Below are 14343 nucleotides of genomic sequence, written 5' to 3'. Positions count from 1 at the left end.
ATCTTATTGATTTCCAATATAAGTGCCCTATTCTCTGTGCCACCATCCTGCCCCTAAGACAGATTAAGTACCTCATAAATGCTTATAGGTTGACTGACTATGATCATTCAGTCAGTATATGTCAGAGGTAGAACTTGAACATAGGCCTCCTTTACCAGCATTCTATCCACTACATTATGCAACATTTCCTTATATGCATATAATCTAGTTCTTTGAATTGTAATGTGAAAGGATTCAACAAACATGTCTTGGAGCATCCTTATCATTTTCATAATTTTTTTTCTTAAGTATGAAAATAACCCCAGAAGCATCATTTAAAATATTACCTAATATCAAATTTGCGATGACCTGGCTCTAAAAGCATAGGCTTTTCAAGGTATTTCTGAATCACATGCACTTGTCCTTGGTTATCTATAAAATCCAGCAGTTCTGTAGCCTCTGAAGAAATAAGAATGCCTTCACCTAACAGGGGAAAAGAAAGCAAGTCATTTCAGTTCATAGAATGGATGGAGAAACCCACACAAAACCAAAATGGGACTTAATGCCTTCTGAGAACACCAAACCAATACCCTACATATGATTTTCTTCCTCTTTCCATTTGAGAGACTCTGACCATGAACAGATTTGTTAGAGCCTTAAAAGATCATTAAAGTTCTGTTGTCCAGTAAATGCTCTCCTCAGCATAAATCTAATATGGAGTTCTTTCTTTTGGAGATGAGAGTTCACTACTGTTTCAGCATGAATAAGTTATTAAATCAATACCTTGCATTAAGGAAAACAGCAGATTAAAACTATAACGGTATGTTTACTTTGAAATTTATATTTTTAACTTTATATAAAAATCTAGTTTAAAAATGTTTTTTTCAGATGAAATTTCAATAATTAACAGAGGACAATAAGATGGCTGCCATCCTATAAATTCCTTAATTCTAAGTATCTACTGAGGTCCTATTCTCCTATAGATATTAACTAACATCTCCAGGAAGATAGAAAAATTGCACAAATATATGCACCTCTTGCTCTCATATCTCGAATGAATTCAGTCTCAGAGCAAGTTGTTTCACTTCTTTGAAGAAAGGGGTTTATAAACCTTAAAGCACTAGTTAAAAATGTTATCATTTTATATATCTTCAAAATTTAGTGCTTTCCTTTTTCTTTACAAAGACAGATTATTAGAGTATTTTCATGCTCTTCAACTAAATGGCACAGTGGATAGAATGCCAGGCCTAGAGTTAGACCTGAGTTCGAATCCATCCTGTGTGACTCCAGGAAGTCATTTAATCTCTATTTGCCTCAGTTATTAAAGTGCTATGTACATGTTAGATATTATCATCATCATCATCATCATTATTATTAGCCATAAAGATTATTTTTTTTAGTTCACAAATGTACAATGGTTTTATTTAGAAGAGCACAAAATTTCCTCAATTCTCTCATCTGGTTTTGGATTCTTTATCTTATTAGTAATATTTTACATTTATTCAGTGCTTTAAATAATTCACATTCTCATCACCTCTCTTAAGAATCCAATGAAGTAACAAGATAAAAGAATGAGTTTCATTTATACATGAAGAAACTGGGTAACTTGGATGAAATCATATGAGGTATGCCTATCAGGTTTATAAATGACACAAACCTGGGATAGTATAATGGTGGATACCAAAGTCAGTAATGAAAGAGATCTATAAAGGCTGAAGTCATAGGTTGAATCTAGTAAAACTCCATTTAGTCTCATCTTTTCAAGGCTTCTCTATGAGATAATGGGATTTAAGCCTCGGTCTCCTGATTTTAAATTCAGGGCTTTTCCCACTATGTGAATACTGGCTCATAGAATTTTAGAATGTAACATCTTGAAGGAACCTGAGAGATCACTTCATCCAAGTCCCTCATTTGGGAGTTGATAAAATAGATATAAAACCCCCAGACTCAAACCTTTTCCCCCATTATATGAATCAGTTCAATTCAAAATCATTTGGGGTTTTTTATGGACAATAAATTCAATTTGAATCAACAATATGACATAGCAGCTATAAAACCTAATGTGATTTAGGCCGAATCAAGAAGCGTATAGTGTTCAGAATGAGAATTGTGCCTGTTCTACTATACTTAGCTCTGATCAAAGCCATCTGGAATGATGTGATCAGTGTTCAATTTGGGAAACATTCTAAAGATCCCAGCAGCTCCAGGGCAGTTAGGATAAGGGAGGGAGAGGGAGACTAGAGGAGGATAAGCTGAAGGAACTGGAGATGTTTTACCTGCAGAAAAAAAAATACAGAGTGGACAGAAGAACAAGCTTCATGTATCTGAAGGATTTTTAATGTGGAATAGAGAATTGGGTTTATTATATTTGGATCTGAAGCAGTAATGGAGCCATATAATCTTACTGAGTTTCAAATTTCTTCATCTGTAAAATGAAGTAGGAAGGCCCAAGGTTAAGTGTAAGCCTGATATAAAGTGAAACTTTTTTTTTCTAAAACAATTTAGAGTGATCCATGATTGGAATGTATTGCCTCAGGAGGGAGAGAGGGTCAGGTACAGTTGAAACTAAATGCCTCCAGAGGTCCCTTATAATCTTTTTTGCTAATTTGATATACTGCTAATTAGATTTGTCCAAAAACAGAATAGGGCCCTTTAGAAGGTAGTGAGTTCCTCTTAACCAAAGGTTTTCAGGTAAATACTAGATGACAACTTTTAGAGAATGTCATAGAGAAGACTACTGTTCAGGCATGAGTTTGACAACATAACCTGAGATCCCTTCCAAATCTCAGATTCTATAATTTGGTGACTTTCCCGGGGTTATATGTCAATGGGACTAATTGGAGGAAGTATTTCTCAGTACTGTCACATGATCCCTGTTTTCAGAACTGGGACTTTGAGAGGTCATTTGTTTTTTGGAAGAATGGACTTTGAACTTGGAGATGCAGAGAGTGACATGATCTGTGGGAGGCAGCCAGCATTAATGATCATTGATCAAGGATGGTTACATCCTGTTAGTCTATCCAATGAGAAGGCTCGAGTCTTTTGCTTTTAAACCCTAGACAAGGTTAGGTTCCAGGAGGGCAGAGTTGGGATGGCTCCTGGGTGTGTGTCTGGGCCTCTCCCTGCAGGGATTGAATAAATGCTTTCTTTTTGTACCTGATGATGTCTCTGATTAATTAATTGGATTGGGAAAGGCGTCTTGCATCCCACCCATCTCACACAGATGGTAGAGTGGAAAGTGCACTGGATTTGGAGGTCAATGGTCACACAGAAAATAAATTACAGAGCTAAGATTCAAAACTGGGTGTTCTGAATCCCAACCCTGAATCATAGAAATATTAGGGCTCAAAGAAAGTTTCACCGGATTGATTTCTGTCACCTCATTTAACAGATGAGGAAACTTAGACCTCTAGTTTGGCCATATGGACAATCTAGAGGGATATAGACTAGAGGAAAGTACAGTTAGCTGGGTTCAGAATTGGTTGGCTGATAGCTAGTGAAATGTCATAGGGTTTTGTCATTGATAGAATGTTGTATCTTGATTAGGAAGCAGATAGCCTAACTTTTAAATTTTCAAATAATGTGAAATGGGGAAATTTAGCCAGCTAATATCCTAGATGACAGAATTAGGATCCAAAGTCATCTTGACTCCAGAATATAAGGTGCTATTTAGGAATGAGGAAAATAAAGGGGGAAAAGTTAGTAATCACGGTGCAGAGGCCTTATCAATCACTATGGGAGGCATAATTTAGGTAGGGACTACCTTGGATGATCTCTGAAGTCCCTTTGAAATAAGCAGTGCCACAAAATAACCTACCACAAATCATATAATTTGTCAGTGTTGGAGCCAGATCTAAAAGAACCTAAGTTTTCTAATTTTTAGGATCATACATTCACATGCTACATGATGGACACATGGCTGAGATTAGACACATAAAACCTTTTTTCAGAATAAGTTCATGGATCACTTTTCCCACAGTCCTTAAACTATGCTGATATTAATAAGTTCAAGCTTAAGAAGTAGTTTCTTTAAAACCCACAAATATTTATTTAATGTCTCCTTTTTTGTTATTTAAGTGGAAGAAATAAAAATTACAGATAGGAACTGTGCTGATTCCAAATAGCTCAAAAGGTAGATTATGTTCAGTTTCTCTCCTTTAAACATTACTGGTGTAGCAGGGCCTTGGGGATTTGGCAGATATATAATATAGGGATGCTTATAAATAGCTACTTTTTTGTACCAGTTTCCAAAGAAAAGTTGGAATTGTTAAGATTGCCATAATGTTCAGCGTGACATCATTTATTTGCAGACACTGGACTCAGCAATTCCACTTTGATCTCATGGACAGAAAACTTTTTTGCTATCAGAAATGATGTAAGTTCTACTACTGGTTCATTCAAAACTCTCATTATTTCATAATAGGTCTTGGAGACAGATGGAATCAGGCTAAGATGATCCAGTGCATCATATTTTTAGAAAAGCAAAAAGCTATCATTGAAACAACGAAGTATCACCTTCAGACTCATCAAAATCATTATCACCAGTGGTAAAACAGAGGAGGAAAAACATTCTTTTGAGTATAACCATGGCCATGGGACTAACCTTTGGCACCTGCGGAGGATTTGGCTATCCATACATTGCCCTCCCCACCCTCTTTTCTCCTGTTATAGGAAGCAAGGAAGACTTCCCTTTCATCTGTCCTTGAATTGTTTATCAAATGGCGAATTCCATTCTGCGAGGGTGATGCTGGGGCCACAGGAGTCTTGAGATTAGTCGGATAAATCACATAGGATTCCGGGAACCATGTGCACGATTCTGTCAATTCAGGACTTGTCTTGATTAACCTAATGGATAACAACAGATGGATCAATTGCCTTTTTTTTTTTTTTTTTTTTTTTTTTTTTTTTTTTTAATTCCAAGGAATATTTTCTGGGAGATGAGTGGGAGGTAGGAGAAAGTTCCAGAAAGTGTAATCTAATATTCTGATCACTCTTTAATAAAGCCAGATGACAGGAAGTCACAAGAGGAATGGAGTAGCCAAAGATTGGACTCTTTTCTGGACTAGCTCTTGTCCTTGGGCCTTTACATGAGGGAAATATGATATACCTGGAGGCCTGAGTCCATTTGCCAAATGGAATGTTAAAAGCATGCTCCAGCCCATTCTGGCATGGCACTTGGTCCAAAATAACTTTATACAAAGAACTAGAAATATGTCCTACTATCTTCAATGTACAACTTTTCAAGTCAATATTTTTTTAAGGGGGGATAATTTATGGGGGAGGGGAGAAGCAGCAGCAGTAGTGGTAGAAGAGACTGAATTATTCATTTTTCAATTTTCCTATTCTCTCTGTTAGTGTAGAGCTATTCTCAGTTTCTAAAGAAAAAGAAAACATCTCTAATTGGAGAAAGGACCCCAGTCATTATGGTAAAAAACTTGGTTACTGCAACAGCCTTCTAATTAGCCTCCTTGTTTCAAGCCTTTACACTCTTTAATATATCCTCCACATAGCTGCTAAAATATATTCTTAAAGTATAGGTTTGATTGTGTCACTCCCAGCTGCTAAAATCATATTCTTAAAGCATAGGTCTGATTGTGCCACTCCCTTTAAAGAAAAAAAGCTCTAGTGCTTTCCTATTGCCTTTGAGACAAAATGAAAACTTCTCTATTTGGTTTTTAATGTCCATCATTATCTGGTTCCAATACCTCTCCAAGCTGATGACACATTGCTTCCCTTCACACACTTCCTACATTCAATTCAAATTGGACTCACAAACAGAAACACCATCAATCACTTCACCATCCTTGATCAACATATCCCCCCCCTTTGTCTGCAAGGTTTACCTTTTCTTCTTAGTGTTCCTTAGCTTCCCTCAAACTCAGCACAAGCAACCACCTTTGAGGCTTTTTCTCATTCCCTTGGCTGTACATGTCTCCCCCACCCTTCCAAATAATCTATACTTATTTTTTATATTTTCCCATTTACTTATGAATGTAGATAAAAACAACTAATTAGAACAATGGTTAGAGTGTTAAACTTGGAGTTGAACTTGGAGTTCAAATTCTGGCTCAGATATGAGCTGGGTGACCTTGGGAGCTGTTAAGTGTTCCATTTTGGAGTGTTGTTATGAGGATTAAATGTTGAAAGATGTAAAGCATGCTGTAAATCTTTTTTTTTTTTTTTTTTTTTGAGGCTGGAGTTAAGTGACTTGCCCAGGATCCCACAGCTACGAAGTATTAAGTGTCTGACACCAGATTTGAACTCGGGTCCTCCTGAATTCAAGGCTGGTGCTCTATCCACTGCGCCACCTAGCTGCCCCATGCTGTAAATCTTAAAGTACTATATAAATTTATTTTATTATTCAGTCATATCAGGTTCTTCATGACCCCATTTTGGGGTTTTCTTGGCAAAGATACTGGACTGCTTTATCATTTCCTTCCAAATAAGGAAACTGAGGCAAGCAATGTTAAGTGACTTGCCAAGGGTCACACAGCAAGTTAGTGTCTGAAGCCAGATTTGAACTCATGAAGATGAGTCTTCCTGACTCCAAGTTCAGTGCTCTATCCATCATATCATCTAGCTGCCATTTTCATCAATGGATCATAAACTCCACATAAGCAGAAATTACTTCATTTTTTTGTCTTTGTATCCCTAGCATCATGGACACTACCTGGAACATTGTGGATGATGAAGAATTGCTTGTTGGTTGATTCATGATGTATTCTGACATCAAATCAACAAATATTTATTGGCTCCTTACTATATTTGATTTACTGAGCCAGGTTAGTATAAATGAAGGAGCTCAGTAACACTGCAAAGCAGATTGAAGACTCAGAGCTAATCTTCTTAGAGATCAAAGGAAAAAACACTGTATACCTATTAATTCTCAGTCACATGTAAATTCCATGCTACAATCCATTCTTCTTAGCCTCACACTGGGGAGAGGGGTAAAGGAACCAGACTTTTTTTTTTTTTTTAAATAGTTAGAGGAGGACAGGGGGCAGTTGTTGATCAGAGGACACCTGAGCAATTGACATAACTTCAGACAGCTGATGAAATTACAGAATATAAGAGGCAGTTAACACTGATCTCAAATTATTAAATGAAGGCTAAAGGGCTTGCACATGCTGCCCCTTTAGAAGGTGGGAAGAATGGTTTCAGTCAAGCTTGGTGGAATTTGAGGGAAGCCAAACCACTGGCTGGGTGAGACCTCAGCTACCCCTCAGGTGGCTCTTCAGAAAATCAGACAATTCTCAAGAAAGAGAAGAGAGGCAGAAGACAGTTCTGAAGACTATGAGCATTGGCAGTCAATAAGAGAGCCAGTTATGGAGGAAGAACCCAGCTTCACAGAGGGAATTTCTTTGCCTCTTGGCAGAGAAAAGGGATTTCTCAACTCATACCCTACATCCCTCCCACCCTACTCCCATCCATTGGCCACGGCATCTACTAGAGGGAGGGAAAATTTTGTAGCTAATTTTCTTGAGATATCATCTCAGGAAATACTTTTACTTTGAGCTAATTGTGTTCTCTAGGTGATTGTTTAATTTTTTTAAGTCTTGTCTAACTCTTTGTGATCCCATTTGGGGTTTTCTTTGCAAAGATACTGGAATGATTTGTCATTTCGTTTTCTAGATCATTTTACAAAAAAGGATACTGAGGCAAACAGAGTTAAGTTATTTGCCCAGGGTTACACAGCTAGTAGATATCTGAGGCCAGATTTGTATTCAGGTCATCTTATGATCCAGTGCTTTTTCCATTGTGCCACCTGGCTGCCTTGTAAATTCACTAATATTTATTCATAATGGAATTCTAAAGTGATATGATCTTTTTGCTGAGCAATCTGATAGTATACCATAGAAGTTACAAAGACAATTTATACCATACCCCCAGCTGTCATAAGAGTTCTAATATGTTACCAAATAAGCATAAAGCAAACTTTCTTCTATTTCTTTTTTTTAAAAGACTTTTCAAAATGGAAAAATGCAGTTAAAAAAATAAACAAAAGTTTAATTACACTTACTTAACTAAAGAAGCTTTTCGACAAAGTTTATCAGCTCCTCTGTAATAATTCACCAACTGTGTAAGACCAGGTTCATGACCTATAAAGGAAAACAGGCAGTTAAGGCATTATTTTAATGTTTGAGTAAGATGCGAGGGAAAAAGGTTGGGCAACAGAACACCAAGAGAAACAACTGTACCATCGTTATTCAATAATATTACACAGAAAAGGATATCTATGATATACTCTAACTAATTTATGCTTTCCTTATTTGAGAACTAACAGTTAATATTTATTAAGCATGTACTATGTGGTAGGTACTGATGGGGCTTCAAAGAATACAAAAACAGTCCTTTTCCTCAGCTTATATTCTAATAGGGGGACAACATGTAAATAACTAGGAATCTGTAAAAGATATGCAGTGTAGACAGAAGTATCTAAAAGGGGAAAGGTATTAGCAGCTGGGCAGGGAGGATGTGTGATTGGGAAAGAATTCCTAGAACAGGTAGGATTTGAATTTAATCTTAAAGAAAGACAGGGAAATGAAAGAGTGGAGCATTCCAGGCAAGGAGGAGAAGAGAGGGGGAGGGAGAAGGAAAGGAAGAGGGAGAAAAGGGAGACAAATGGAAGGAGAGAACAGAGAGAAAAACATATATATACATGGCGGGAGAGACAAGGCAATGGTACAGAGATGGTTAAACTTACTATTTAGAAAAATCACCCTGATGGCTGAGTGATGGTAAACTGGAGCAGAAACCAGTAAAAAAGGCAATTGTTCAGATAAGAGGTAATATAGGCCTGAGCTATATTGTGGCTATATGAGTATGAAGAAGGGGATATAAATAAGAGTTATAAAAGTAGAAAAAGATTGGACAATGGATTAGAAAGATGTGGAGAGTGAGGTGAGGAGCTCAGCTTCTTAAACTGTGGTTTGTGACTCTATATGGGGTCTCAAAGCTAAATGTGGAGGTTGTGAAATTATGATTTATCAGTAAATGTTTCATATGTATACCTACTTTGTGTACCTATATACCTGAGGTCATGTAAAAATTTCTCAGGTAAAAAGGGCTTATAAGTGGAAAAAATTTAAAAAGCACTAGTATAGAGGCTGACACCTCTGGGTGATGGCAGGGGGATGAAAATACTAGAGATGTTCAAAAATGGTGGTGGGAGAAGTTCTGAGAAAGAGAGTGAGTTCAGTTTTGGATATGCTAAGAATGATATACTTATGAGATATCCAGTTTGAGATGCCCAACAGGCAGGTGGAGATATGTAAATATAGCTCAGCAGAGCCATCTAATTCTGGGAATTATTTTCGTCAAGATGAGAACTTAATGGGAGCTGATGAGACTATGAAAGTAAAACACTCTAGAGAAAAGGTTTTTAATCTAAGTTCCAGGAACTTAATTTTAATGTAATTAGTTCCTTTTGTAATCTATTTTTTAAAATTTTATGCACTTAAGAAGGGGTCATAAACTTCTCCAGACCACCAAAGTGGTCCTTGACATAAATACAAGTTAAAGGTTTTTGATATAGAGAGAAAAGAGAAGAGGTTCAGGATATATAATATTGAGGAATGCTCATGGTTAATAGCCATAACATGTACTAAGAATTAACAGAGGAGACTGAAGAGTGCTAAGTCAGGAAAGAGGAGAAATAGTAACAAGCAGAGTCTCAAAAACCTGCAGAGGACAGAATATCTAGATGTGATCAACAAATGAAATGCCTCGGAGACCTCAGGATCAGGATTGAGAAAAGGCCATTAGATTTTTCAGTTAAGAGCATCCTGTTAACTTTGGAAAGTGAAGTTTCTACTGAATGATTAGGCTGGAAGCCAGAGTGCCATTAGAAGTGAATGAGAAGAAAGTGGAGACACCTCAAAGAGCTTAGTTATTAAGAGAGGAGAAACTTAGGAAAAGTGAAATCAAACATTTTTGGTTTGCTTTTAAAGAATAGGGAGATAAAAATTTGTTTTTAGGCAGCAAGAAATAACTTATTTTATAGATTGAAGACAGGAGAGATAGATGATAGCTAGAGCAGTTTAAAAGAGTAGCATACACAACCAAGTGTTAAAATTCACTATCTTATCCCAGTAGGGGCTTACTTGCTCTCAGGATTTTCCATTAAATAGAAATTGCCCGGAAGGCATTTAAATCAACTAGCTAATTTTTGTTTGTTTTCTCCAATCATGTATTTCACTATAAGCAAAAGGGCAGGTTGCAAAAGGGAGGCTGTGGCTTAGTGGAAAGCACCATACAGGAGTTCAGAGAGGCATAAATTTCCCAAACGGGGCCATGAGTTGAACCTGACTCCAGCTTCAGCCCTCTTTTCCCAGGATACATTTATATTTTACAATATAATGTATTGTGTATGTTGAAAAATTCATACAAATCATAATCAGGCTTCAGCTCCCAGTTGTTAAACTGAACGACATAAGGAGGGGAATTGGAAGATATTATTTAAGTCCTAATGAAAACATGTTATTAAATTCAGCTAGAGGGTAAAGAGTCATCAGTATTTGCCGTGACTATTTTCCTGCCTAAAAACCCCTTATCTATAGATTTGAGATTTTACTGGGCTGAGCCCCTAAATTTCATCAACAAATTCTCTTCCTTTTATGTTTCATTTAAAACCAAGGGAAGGAGATTATCAGAGAAGGGAAGAAAAAGGGAAAGAATTATATGGTAGATAGAAATAAGAAGATTCACAGAAAAGGAGAATTTCAGAATTTGAAAGGACATCAGTCTCTCTCATGATCTGTGACAAAGAATCCCAGCGACAAAATCTCATAAGTGGTCATAGATTCAAGGTCCTATGCTATTTGAATGGCCTTCGATTTGACTATCCATCCAGTTTATCAATGTCCTTCTTAAAATGTGCTGCTCATTATTCAGCTAGATACTTTAGATGTGACCTGACTGAGGCAAAGGACAACAGTTATAGTACCTCTTTATTCTCAGGCAATTTTTCTTTTCTTAATACAGCCTAAGATTGCATTAGCCTTGTTGGCTATTCTACCAGGCCTTTTAAAAAGTTTTTATCTAAACATTTAAATTGATTTCCTTAATCCCTTCCCCTCTAAGAAGGTAATTACTTTGTACATGTTTTTCAAAAAGACTATTTCCTATTAAGATGTCTTCTGTTTTTTTCAAACTTCTGAAAGCGGAAGTATTCATTTCTGTGACATCATTTTAGGTTATTAAATTCCTATTCCCTTCCCAGTACCCAAATATCCAAATTTCCTCCTTTACTACACAATTAAAAAAAAAAAACCAAAACCAAAAACCAGTTTAGTTTCAATTTGCTCTGATCCACAGTGTTTTGTCTCAATTGGAAATTTTTCTCCAAGTGGTAGAACTATACACTTGAGAAATATTAAGACAGGAAAGTAAGCTGTAGGTGGTCTTCTCCCAACAGGAAAAAAGGTGTTTCAGTACTTTAGGGCAAAGCCTTTTAAACTGTGGCTTGTGACCTCATATGGTTATATCACTGAATGTTGGGCTTGTGAAATTATGGCTTCTCAGTAAGTGTTTGATTAATATACCTGTTTTACATACCTATATACCTGGTGTCGCATAAAAATTCTCAGGTGAAAAGGGGTTCAGAGTGGAAAAAGTTTAAGAAATCTTGCTTTAAGGCTTAAAGAAGGCATAGTGCTTACTACAGAGTAATCTATCCAGCAGTTATTTACTATGTATAAGGAGTATGACTAGGTAAGATAATGTCTTTGAAAGCATTTGGAAATTGTAAAAGGCTAGGCAGTATTAGAAAAAACTACATCTTCAGGGGCTATAACTCAACAGCAACATCTTTAGCTGTGACATATCATAGACATGTGGATATATGGTCCACATCTATACAAAATGAGAGGTAGTCTGATATGGTAGAAAGGAAGCTGGACTCTGGGATCAGAGGACTTAGGGTTGAATCATGGCTCTGATGGATACTAAATGTGTCCTTGCTAAGTTACTTACATTTCTCTAGAGCTCAGTTCCCTTCTCTGTAAAATGAGGGATGACAGGAATTCTTAATCCTTTTGGTGTCATAGAGCCTTTTGGTATCCTGGTGAAGCCCATGGCTCCCATTATCAGAAAGATGTTTTTTTAAAGATACATAATATAGAAGCAGCTAGATGGCACAGTGGACAGAGTGCTGGCTCTGAAATCAGGAGGACCTGAGTTCAAATCCAACCTCAGCCACTTAATATTTCCTACCTGTGTGATCCTGGACAAGTCACTTAACCCCAGTTGCCTCCACAAAAATAAAAAATATGTAATATAAAAATATAAGATTATAAAACTAATTCTATTGAAATAGTTTTCAAAATATTAAAATAAACAAGTTCATGGCCTCCTTCCCAATCTATAAGACTTTAAGATAAAAATATATATTGTCCTATAAAAGAAAAAAAATCAAACTCTAGGAACATCATCCACACCAAGCTCTATATTTTATAGAGAAGGAAATTGAGTTCCCTCTCTCCCTCCCTCCTTCCTTCCCCCTCCCTCAGGTGAAAAGACTTGCCTAAACCACACAGGTAGTAATGGAACCAGGATTCAATCCAAGATCTTAGATTCTAAATCCAGGGCTTTTTCTACCTCTATGTTGTGTTTGTTTTTCTTTTATTCTTGAAGAAGATCATAACATCAGGGAGGTGATACAATGACATGAAAGTGAACTGGATTGGGATTGAAGTGAAGAGCAAAGTCACCAGCTTTCTGTTCTCCTCCAGTCATTTAGTTCCAGTATCTAGATGTAGATCAGTATAACTGGAGATGGCCCCGGATGCAGTGGGTGCTAAAAGTTCTACGTACATAGCAGATATGCTACTATGCTGACAAGGATTCTTAACCTATTGGTGAATCAGCATTGTGTAGCCTTGGATTTAGATGCAGATTGAATTGAATCCCAGATCCAAGCCACAAGATCTCTGGGACCTTGGAGGAACTACTCTGTCTCTCCTGTATTTAGCATCCTTGGATCTCTGCCAAATGTAGAGTTCAGAGCAAACAATCTTGTAATCTTCTTTGCAGTTCTAGCTCTCTTAGGCTGCAAAGCCCTTAACCAAAATGTCATTCAACACCTTGAACTAGAAATGCCAGGTTTACAGCACATTATCATCTTCTAGTACATGCAAGAGAAGATTGCTGGCATGCATGATACTTGAAGCTAGGAAGATAAAGGGGACATTAAGATGAAGAACAGAACCTAGAAATAGCTATATGAATGTAACTTCTCCCAGTTCAACACAACAGCAAAACTGAGTATAAACAATCAAGCATTTATTAAGCACCTAGTAGGTGTTGGTAGGATATGATAGATGTGCTGGGTATACAAAAACAAAAGTCAAGCACTCCATGATTTCAATGAGTTTATAATCTAGTGTAGGGACACATGTATATGCACACATACGCATATATGTATGTAGGAATCTATAAAAGGTACAATTATTTTTTGGGGGAAGGAATTAATAGCTAGGTTCAAGAATCAAGAAAAGCTTCATATAGGAGATGTTCTTGAGCTGAGCTGTGAAAGAAGTTAGAAATTCGAATAGGTAGAAACAGAGAATGAAATCTAGGCATGTAGCAGACATGGAAATGGAAGATAGCATGTTGTGGGAGGAACAACAAGGCAGCCAGTTTGGATGAAATATAGAATGTTTTAAAAGAAGTGACATACAATATACTGGAGAGGCAGTGTTGGGGCAGCTCCGGATGGACTAAGAGTGTCAAACTAGAAGAGTCTGCATTTGATTCCAGAAGCATGAGGGAACCACAGCAGTTTTATTGAGTAGAAGAATGACACAGTAGGACCCACTTTTAGGAAAATCATTCAGGCAAGTTAGCTGAGGATAAATTGAAATGTGGAGACAATTGAAGCAGGGAGATCAGAATGGTTATAATAGTAATGTTCTAGATAAGAGAAAATGAAAGCTGGAACTAGAATGCTGGCTGAGTGAATGGAGATAAGTTAACATATACAACAGTTGTCGTCAACATTAAAAAAACCAAAAACAAAATGTGGCAAAAGACTGGATGTGTGGAATAAGAGTGAGGCATCAAAGGTGATACCTTTATTACAGCAAAGAAAAAAAAATATTACATAGCATGCTAAATATTTATACTCCTGGATTTTAACTCTTAAAGTTAGACCAAGAACGAGGTGGCCATTATATTTGTGAAAAAGAACAGGGAAGGGTTGGTGGAAGGAGAAGTGAAGAGAAGGTCCTCGAGATGAAACATTACTTTATTAAAGGATTTTGAAGCGCAATAGTGACACTATCTCTTGGGGATTATACTGAGAATCAAAGTACATGCCCCACATACAAAGTGATATATAGTAATCTTTTTCTTGCTGTATAACAG

General features: G+C 36.8%; 1 protein-coding gene across 2 annotated transcripts in view; it reads right to left on the bottom strand.

The window, feature by feature from the left end:
- Positions 1-14343, bottom strand: part of TTL (tubulin tyrosine ligase) — a 41398-nt gene that overhangs the window by 18819 nt on the left and 8236 nt on the right. For both annotated transcript variants that reach the window (XM_074287695.1, XM_074287696.1), the window contains exons 2-4: positions 8000-8078; positions 4583-4824; positions 327-462 (exon numbers count right to left, since the gene is read on the bottom strand). In XM_074287695.1, coding sequence (XP_074143796.1) covers positions 327-462; positions 4583-4824; positions 8000-8078 — 457 coding nt within the window. The remainder of the gene's footprint in view (positions 1-326; positions 463-4582; positions 4825-7999; positions 8079-14343) is intronic.

Source organism: Sminthopsis crassicaudata, chromosome 2 (assembly GCF_048593235.1).
Source record: "Sminthopsis crassicaudata isolate SCR6 chromosome 2, ASM4859323v1, whole genome shotgun sequence".
Classification (NCBI taxonomy): domain Eukaryota; kingdom Metazoa; phylum Chordata; class Mammalia; order Dasyuromorphia; family Dasyuridae; genus Sminthopsis; species Sminthopsis crassicaudata.
This window is presented reverse-complemented; position numbering and strand designations above follow the sequence as displayed.